The sequence below is a fragment of the Meles meles genome, chromosome 16 (assembly GCF_922984935.1).
Source record: "Meles meles chromosome 16, mMelMel3.1 paternal haplotype, whole genome shotgun sequence".
Taxonomy (NCBI): domain Eukaryota; kingdom Metazoa; phylum Chordata; class Mammalia; order Carnivora; family Mustelidae; genus Meles; species Meles meles.
In genome coordinates this window covers 68,109,231-68,118,747 of record NC_060081.1, presented here as the reverse complement: position 1 = coordinate 68,118,747, position 9,517 = coordinate 68,109,231, and the positions used below count along the sequence as shown (strand labels likewise).

General features: G+C 42.0%; 1 protein-coding gene across 1 annotated transcript; it reads left to right on the top strand.

Annotated features, from left to right (window-relative positions):
* Positions 1-217: 217 nt before the first annotated feature.
* Positions 218-7,919, top strand: WFDC8 (WAP four-disulfide core domain 8). The gene is made up of 5 exons (XM_045980579.1): positions 218-347; positions 3,662-3,802; positions 4,527-4,694; positions 6,672-6,812; positions 7,780-7,919. Exons 1-5 carry the CDS (start codon positions 218-220, stop codon positions 7,917-7,919), a joined length of 720 nt encoding a protein of 239 aa, XP_045836535.1.
* Positions 7,920-9,517: the final 1,598 nt, after the last annotated feature.

The window sequence follows — 9,517 nt, the reverse complement described above, 5'->3', positions numbered from 1 at the left end:
CAAATGTCCTGCTGGGACACTGTGGAGTACTGTAGCAGAGTGTGGGGCCACTGGAATGGGCCTGAGAGTCCTACCCTACTCTCCACGTGACCTCAGGCAAATCCCTTACCCACTGTGCACCTCGGTTTCCTCATCTGTGAACTGAGAGAAGTGGTGGGCCATTGTCACAGTTCTCAGCACCTGATCTGTGTCTCTGTCTGGCTTGTGCCTAATCCCCATGCCTCTTCTCATCCCACACAAGCACCTTCCCCTCCACAGTTCTACCTTCTCCTGGAGGAATGTAGCACTCCTGCTTCTCTCTCTGTCTTTGGAGAAGACCACTTCATCACCAATCAAGAAAGTCAAAGGTGAGTTCAGAGAAACTGCAGCCACCCTTCCTTAGGAGGCCTTCCTGGGACTGAGGGTCAAAAAGGAGACAAAGACTTGTGTTGTGTGAGGTCACTTCCTCTGTGGCTTTAGAGAACTAGCCCAACTCACCCACCCTGGAAACTTCAAATTCTTCCCTCACTGTTCACTCCAAATTATTTCCCTAGCTTTACCTGATATGTGTATTTTCCAAGTTTAATTTTTTAAAAGTGAGTCATTACTAGGCAGGAACCCAAGGGCAGAAGTCAGTGAGGAGGTGGTTGCACAAGTGAAGGAGAGAGATGGGATGATGTCAGGAGCTGACCTGGAAATGGTGGCAAAGAGGGAAAGCCATAGGACTTGGAGAGAAATGAGGAGGTAGAACTGACTCAAGTACATGACTGACAGGATGCTAGGGTGAAAGAGAGGGAGGAGTGAATCTCAGGGTTCTCATGAGAACCTGGAGGTCTGTTGATGCTAAATATAAAGATGGGAGCAGAGAGAAGAAGGCATTGCTAAGGCATAAGAGATGCTAAGTCTGATTTATACATGTGGACATAGAGGTCTCTTGAGATTCCCAGATATATGTTCCCACGTGGTTGGATATGTGCCTTCAGTTGGAAGTGAGAAAAGTTCTGGAGGGAGGCATGGTAACCACAGTTAGCTTGGTGGGAATGGATGCAGAAAGTGTGTGTCAGGTAATGACAACAGAGACCTGAGATACGACCTTTGGGGAGCATCCCCGGTAGCTGTAGAGGAATGCCCAAGGTATGTGCATTCAGGGAGGAAACCACGGAGACCAGGTTAGTAGTTGAGGAGGGCTGACTGGGAGGGAGGAGGATTCTAAACGACAACTGAAGCTGACATTGGGCAAGGAGTACAATGGCTAAACCAAAAAAAAAAAAAAAAAAAGGTTTACATGCCTCAGAAGCCGAAAGGAGGACTGACTAGAGTCTACACTAGTGAGGGGACTTTTGTCTTTATAATCCCAAGATTTCTATGCCTTTACCTCTTTGGAGGTGTCCCTATTTGATTTGCTTTACTCTCTCTGTGCCCAAACCTAAAACAGTCATTTCTAAGCAGCCTACATCATGGTGCCTGACTGCCTGCTTTGGTGTCACTGGAGGCACTTTTTTTTTTTCCTTTTATGACTTTTAAAAAAATATATATATTTTTTTAATTTCTTTACAGTGTTCCAGAATTCATTGTTTAGGCACCACACCCAGTGCTCCATGCAATACGTGCCCTCCATAATACCCCAACCAGGCTCACTCAACCTCCCACCCCCAGCCCCTCCAAAACTTTCAGATTGTTTTTCAAAGTCCACTTTCTCTCATGGTTCATCTCCCCCTCCAATTTTCCCCAACTCCCTTCTACTCTCCATCTCCCCATGTCCCACTGGAGGCACTTTTAAGGGGGTGTATGATACATTGGTGAATTGAATTTAAATTTTAAAGAGAGAAAAAAATTAAGTCCCTAGGCTTCACTTTCTAGAGATTCTGTTTCAGGCCATGGTCTGTAGTTTCTAAAAGGTGCACAGGTGTTTTCAATGTACACTCCAAATTAGGAACCATAACTCTTCTTAGCCTCAGACATCCTTGGAGAGTGTATGAAACGTGGTATGAAGAATAAGAAATAAAGCTGGAAAGTACAAAAAGTCTCAATGGCCAGTGTACAGGGCTTCTGGAGTGAGTTATGGATTAGAGCTCCTAGACTCAGTCCTCATTCACTGTATTTTTCCCAACTGACTTGATTTTTTTTTAACCTGGAAATTAGGAGGGTGATACTGATGATCAATATGGTGTTTCCTATTCTGAACTCCTATAATTCCAAGACTCAGTAGTCTCCAAAAAGATCATGCTTCTCTGGTCAGAAGTCCAGTGTGGTCTCGAAGGATTTTCTGCTCAGGTTCTCATCAGGCAGCATCCAGGATTGCAGCGAAAAGTGCAGTTCCCATCTGGGACCCAGGATTCCCACTGACACTCACAGGCTGTGGCAGAATCATTTCCTTGCACTTGTACTACTGAGGTTGCTTCCAGAGGTCACCTTCAGTCCAGGACACTAAGTTCCCTCTGTCCTCAAAGCTCCTAATAACATGTTGGGCTCCTCTCACATGTGGAATTTATCTTACCTCTTCTCTATTAGTCAGGGGGGAAACTCTTCTTTTTAAGGTCCCAACAACTTAGATGTGGCTCATTCAGATAATTTCAATATTTTAAGGTCAATTAACTTGGGACTCTAATTCCATCTGTGAAATCAATCATAGCCCACCTAAATTCATGTGATTCAATAACCAGAGGACGGACAACTTGGGGAGGCAACTTTAGAATTCGACTTCCCACAAGCTCAGAAATTAGTAAGGTATGTCAAGTCCTTAAAAGGGGGAAGAAAACCCTTATCTGCCAAGCTCTTCCCATGTGCCAAGCACTGTGATGAATGCATTGTAAGCATCATCCCCCTTAATTCTTAGAAGCCGGTTGTAAGGTAGAGATTGTAATTCTCATTTTATAGATGGGAAATGTTGGACTCAGGAGGAAAACTTTTTTCCCCCAAGATTACTTACCTAGTCATGTTGGAGTCAGGCTCCCAAACCAGGTGTGATACAGTGCTCCTCCCATTGCCCATTTCTGTTCCCTTTAAGGGTAACTGAGAAGGTATATAGTAGAACTCAGGTTGGTGTTTTTTTAAAGATTTTATTTATTTATTTGACAGAGATCATAAGTAGGCAGAGAGGCAGGCAGAGAGAGTGGAGGAAGCAGTCTCCCTGCTGAGCAGAGAGCCTGATGTGGGGCTCAATCCCAAGACCCTGGGATCATGACCCAAGCTGAAGGCAGAGACTTTAGTCCACTGAGCCACTCAGGCACCCCCAGATTGGTCTTGATTTCACAAGGAGTCAGGGACCCAAGTCAGGAATCAGGACTCCTATATTCCTATTTCCATGGTATTTTCTACCCCTCCTTACTAATTAATTTCCTCTATCAACTAAGACTCTGGAGGCAGAGGAATTGGGCATTAACACATTAAGTTTGAAGAGGAGAGAGAAGCTCCTGGACTTAAGGAAAGGCTCTTGGTTCCTATCTAGTTCCCTGAAATCTCAGATGCTTCCCCTTCAGTTGACCTGAGCACAGATTCCTGATTCAGATCAATCAAAATGAACTCTGAGGGGTGAGAGGAAGACCCAGCTCCTAAATTTAAGCAGAGGTACTGAGGATGGAAGGTAGAAGAGATGGCTGATAGAATGTCACTATTCAACTTTGCCATGGGAGGAGAACTGAAACTCTCAAAGGATGTGAATTTGGATGTTGCTTTCTTGTAGAGAAAGCAGGAGTGTGCCCCCGAGAAAGGGTCATCTGTGAGATTCAAGTTCCAGACTTCTGCACAACTGATTGGGATTGCCTAAAACAAATGAAGTGCTGTTCATTTGCCTGTGGGAAAAAGTGCATGGATCCATTCCAAGGTAATAGCCCCCAGGCTGAGGGCACAGGTATCTTTTGAGTTGTCTTACTTCCTTCTCCATCCAGAGCTGGTTGAGTGATTCCCTTGGATGGTAGGACAAGAAGTCAGGGTTCATGCTGTTCTTGTTCTTGAATCAGATTCCTAACCCTCAAGTACAAACAATGAGTCCAGGCATGAGAGATGTCAACTGGAAAATATTGATGACAGTCTTCTGTGATCCAACATTCAAACACTCACACACAACTAATACTTGTTGCATGCTCACTAAGTGTCAAGAGACTATTGTTGGCACATGGTAAATATAAACCTCAGTCAGCTTGGATACTGGGCTTGGTTTCGGACTCTTTGGCTTTCGAAGAGGTTTTCTGGTGGCTTAAAATAAAGAGTATCTCATAATAGGAAATTCTGATATATATATATATATATATATATATATATATATATATACACATATATATATATATGAATGAATGGGTCAGACCACAATAATGCCTTAGGCACTTTGGATACCGTCACTGAACAAATCTTGTCCTCCCAAAGCTCAGGGCCTTAGAGAACAAAGATCAGTTCCATATTTGTAGGAGAGCTAGGCTAGAGCTTTTATTGACAGTGGCTCTCTCTATGACTTGTATGGTCATACTAAGAAGTGCGTAAAAACTGAGAGCCTGACCCCTTCTCTTTTTTCCTACCCTTTATGTTCTTCCCTCTCTGCATCCCACCTTCAGAACCCTGCATGCTACCCCCAGAAGAGGGAGAGTGTAACATTACTGTCTTTCGCTGGTATTTTGACTTTAAACTTCAGTCCTGTGAACCGTTTATCTATGGAGGCTGCTTTGGGAATGCCAACAACTTCCTCAGCATCACAAACTGCAGAATGGCTTGCTCACCACCTGGTAAGATTTATATCCCTGGCAATCCAAGGGATTAGTATATGCTCAGGCTTTGAGGTTAAACTGCCTTGGTTCAAGTCTACTCTATCATTCCCTGAATGGGTGGTCTTGGGTCAGTTGCCTGTTTCCCTGAGCTTCAGTATTCTTGTCTATAAAAGGGGGATAATAATTGTATTTACCTAATAGAGTTGTTGTGTCAGAAAAATGACATAGTGCACTTATCTATTGAGTAGTACCTGAGGCCTCACCCAAGAGTGAAGCATAAACAGGTCAGGTCTGGAATCACATGAAGTCGGAGTAGAGCACAGAGTAACTGAAGAATAGGATGAAGTGAAGGTGAGGGCTGTGGATTAATTCCTACTATAATGACAAGCACCAATTATATTGGGAGATAGTATCTTACAGAGGTAGGTGCCAGATAACCCAGATAAAAATCCTCCTTTTCCCATTTATTGCAATTTTCTTCACCTCTCTGAGTTTCAGTTCTCTCCTCTGTAACACTGAAATAACAGCAAAACATCTTTGAGTTTTTGGTGGATTATGTGTGATCGGGACACAAGGATTTGACATAGGGGTTGTTAAATAGTGTGGGCTTGCTTAATGGTAGCACCCTAGGTGGTGACCATTGATGTTCAAATGCAGCACTGTATAATCTAGCATTACAACTTTGATGTCAGATTCTAGGAAGCAGGTTGAATAGTGTATCATCACTTCCATTATACAGACAAGGAAACAGAGTCAAATAGATAAAGTTAGTTGCCCAAGGATTCACAGTGGGTCAGGTGTAGACCTGGAATTTTAATTCTGTAATTCCAGTGAGCCTGAATAGCAAAGACATTATTGTGGTCTGACCCATTGTGGAAGGCTTTAAGAAGTCATGGCACTATGCATTAGACCTTGGCTCACTCTCAGAAGCAGTAGGAAGAAGAAACCAGCGAAATGAACTTGTGTGGGGTTGGTGGAAATTTATGTTTGGGTTAAGAGAGAACCTACGGGCACCCGGGTGGCTCAGTGGTTAAGCCTCTGCTTTTGGCTCAGGTCATGATCTCAGGGTCCTGGGATTGTGTCGCACATTGGGCTCTCTGCTGGGTGGGGAGCCTGCTTCCTCCTCTCTGTCTCTTTCTCTGCCTGCTTCTCTACCTACTTGTGATCTCTCTCTGTCAAATAAATAAATCTTTAAAAAAAAAAAAAAGAAAGAAAGAAAGAAAGAACCTAACCATAGCTCTGGGAGTCAAATTCACCATACTCTGTCAGAGTCCAACTTGAGGAAGAAGGAGAAGGAAGAGAAGGAGAAGAGAGAAGAAAGAGAAGAAGGAGGAGGAGAAGGAATAAAATAAGGAAAAAAAACTTCCTGTCATCATAGAATTTGTAATCAGGTAATGACAAGAGGAAACATGCACAAAATGTGAAAAAATTGATTTTAACACCATCTATGTCCTAGTGACCCACATTTGTAGCTCCAGTCTGAATTTGACTCCCAAACTCCAACTGCATACTCTACTCCTTCATCTCAATGTCACAGACATCTCATATTTCACTTGTCTAAAACAGAGGTGCTCATCCATCTCAAGCTTGCTCTGTCCATAGTTCTCCCTCTCTTGGTAGAAATGAACTTCTAAATCATCCCTGATGAATCTACATTGACATTCTCAATCCACACCGATGGAGTTAGGAAGTCATTTTAGATCTACCTTAAAAATAGATCCATAATCTGAACACGACTTACTATGTCTTCAGCTGCCACACCAATCCAGGGAGGTGTCTTCTCACCTGGAGCTTCAAAGAACAAGCCTCTCTCTCTTTCTCCTACAATCCATGAGATGCTGAGGCATTCCATTCTGCCATAGCCTACCAGAGGTAGTTACAATAGAGTGAACCAAGTCACAGAAATAGATACTAATTTTAAAGGGAGGGGAAAGGTGTTTGAAGGGTGTGAGAAGGGGTGGGGTTTGAGAGAACTTACATCTACTCTTGTTTTAGCCAAGAATGGACAGTGCCCACTCTTCCCTTTCAAGAACAATATGGAGTGTCCAGCTTCGTGTAAGAGTGACTTCGATTGCCCCCAAACTACCAAATGTTGTGAATCTATGTGTGGCTTTGTTTGTGCCAAGGCCTGGACAGGTGAGAACTAGGGATATACCTCCCAACATCTCTAGGGCATATGCTGAGGATGCTATGTTGTTCCATTGAATAAGGATGCCCCTTTGGTTGACCTTAGATATCTCTAGGGAATTTTTCTTTCTTTAATGCCCTATCACTGCTCTCATGTTGTCCTCCTAATTTCAGGAAACTATTACGCTAGTCTTCAAAGCCAAACATGCATAGTATCACTCCCTATTTTTTCCCCATGAGAACTTATTTATTCTGAGTCTTATTCTTCACTGACTGACAGGTGACAATATCCACTTACTCATACAAAAAAAAAAAAGATAACCATTAGGTACATTCCTAATAAACCCTTTGTCTACACAGAACTCACATGAAGTGCATATTCACATCCTGTAAGGTATGCTGGGGAAAAGATGGGTAGCAAACTGCTATTGGGACAGAAGTGAACTCTGTAGCCTCTGAGACTAGTGTTCATTTCCTTACATAATATTGAGATAGTATGGTCTTGTCTCAGGGATTCTTAGTGTTTGGTGCTGCATACAGCATGGTATAGTGGAAGGAAACCAAGGCCTTTCAACTGACTTCAACTCTTCCACTTGTTTTCTGGATGGCCATACACTACTCACTTGCCCCTACACTAACCTCAAGTTCTGCAACATATAAAACAAAGAAGTTCTGGGTGCTCTCTAATACTCCTTCTACCTCTGGTAATTTGGGATTAGATAACCCAAATCCATTACTTCTCTGGGGGCCAGCAGGAATCCTGTCAGATTGTCTATGTCAGAGATGGCAAACCTTTTTCATACACCTCAAATTATTAGCCGCTGGAAGTTGATACTCTGCCTTCTGCACTCTATTTTTACTCTGGGGGGAAGGGTAAGAGGTTTAGTCAGAAGAAATCCCTGTTTAGAGTTTCCCAAGTTTCCCCAAACTATGATCAAGTATTTCAAGGTCAAATGTCTTTTTTTATCCCATAAAGTCAAACCAGGTTTCTGCCCACAGAAGCCCACAGTGTGTTCCAAGATTGATAGACCCAAGTGTCTTCTGGATTATGATTGTCCAGTGTCACAGAAGTGCTGTTCACGTTGTGGACTGAAGTGCCTGGAACCTCAAAAATGAATAGTAAGTGGAAAATATTATCATTGATGTAATTAATTATGAGTAGGATAATAAAAACTATCAATTTTATCTTCTATCCAACTGCTTTCCCAAATTGACTTATGAAATATAACAATATTTACTGGGGTTACTTTGATTGTATATATAATCTTATCATCTGAAAATGATGGAAAAGTTTGACTCTGCCTTATTCCAATTTTGTGACTTAGTTTCCTCACCTTTTTATATCTAGGGCCTCTGAAATTATGTTGAAAATAAAAGCAATGACATCTATCCTTGTCTGGTTCCTTATTTTAAAGTTAGCATCTCACCAGAGAATCTCATAGTGCACTAATGGTACCTAATCAGGCCAAATTTTAAAGTGCTGCAGACTAAACTGGGTGCTCTAAAGGCTAGTGTGATTGAGGCAGAAAAGAGAGTAAGTGATCTAGAAGACAGATGGATGGAAAGAAAGGAAGTTGAGGAAAAGAGAGTAAAACAACTAATAGCCTATAAAGAAAAATTTTAAGAAAGCAGTGATGCCATGAAATGTACCAAGGTCAGAATTACTGTGGTTCCTGAGGGTGAAGGGGTAGGGGGCAGAAAGTATATCTCATAGCTGAGGACATACCTAATCTGGGGAAGGAAACAAGCATTCATGTCCAAGAAGTAGAGAGAACCGCTCCCAAATCAATAAAAATACATCAACACCCTGACATATAATAGTGAGACTTGCAAAATTCAGAGACAAAGAGAAAATCATGAAAGCAGCTCAAGACAAGGAGCTCCTAACCTACAGAGGGAGAAACAACAGACCAACATCAGATCTATCCACAGAAACCTGGCATGCCAGAAAGGGATGGCATGATATATTCAGGGTACATGTAGCCATGAATACTTTATCCAGCAAGGCTGTCATTCAGAATGGAAGGAGAGAAAAAGAGCTTCCAGAACAGACAGAAACAGAAAGAATATGCGACCACCAAGCCAGGGCTGCAAAATATATTAAAAGGGAACTTGAAAGAGAAGAGAGAGCTAAAGAGTGAGATAGACCAGAGAGAAATAGAGACAATCAACAGAAACAGGGACTTTATGGGCAATATAATGCACTAAATTCATATCTTTTAACAGTTGCTCTGAATGTAAATGGGCTAAATACTCCAGTCAAAAAACACAGAGCATCAGATGGCATAAAAAAGGAAGCCCAATCCATATGTTGTCTACAAGAGACTCATTTTAGACTAAAAGACACCTCCAGACTGAAAGTGAGGGAGTGGAGAACAGCTTTCCATGTAATGGACCTCAAAAGAAAGCTGGGGCATGGAGCACTGGGTGTGATGCCAAAACAATGAACACTGTTATGCTGTAAATAAGCAAATAAAAATAAATTAATTAATTAAAAAAAAAAAAGAAAGCTGGGGTAACAATCCTCATATCAGACAAATTAGATTTTTAAACCAAAGACTGTAGTAAGGGGTGAAGACGGACACTATATCATACTTAAAGTGTCTATCCAACAAGAAGACCCACCAATTGTAAGCATTTATGCCCCCAACATGGGAGCAGCCAATTATATAAACCAATTAATAACAAAAGTAAAGAAACACATTGATAATAAT

Coding starts and splice junctions, on each gene's coding strand:
- WFDC8 (XM_045980579.1), top strand. CDS start 218: ATGCCTCTTCTCATCCCACACAAGCACCTTCCCCTCCACAGTTCTACC. Junction 3,803..4,526: donor GTGCATGGATCCATTCCAAG/GTAATAGCCCCC, acceptor TCCCACCTTCAG/AACCCTGCATGCTACCCCCA. Junction 4,695..6,671: donor AATGGCTTGCTCACCACCTG/GTAAGATTTATA, acceptor CTCTTGTTTTAG/CCAAGAATGGACAGTGCCCA.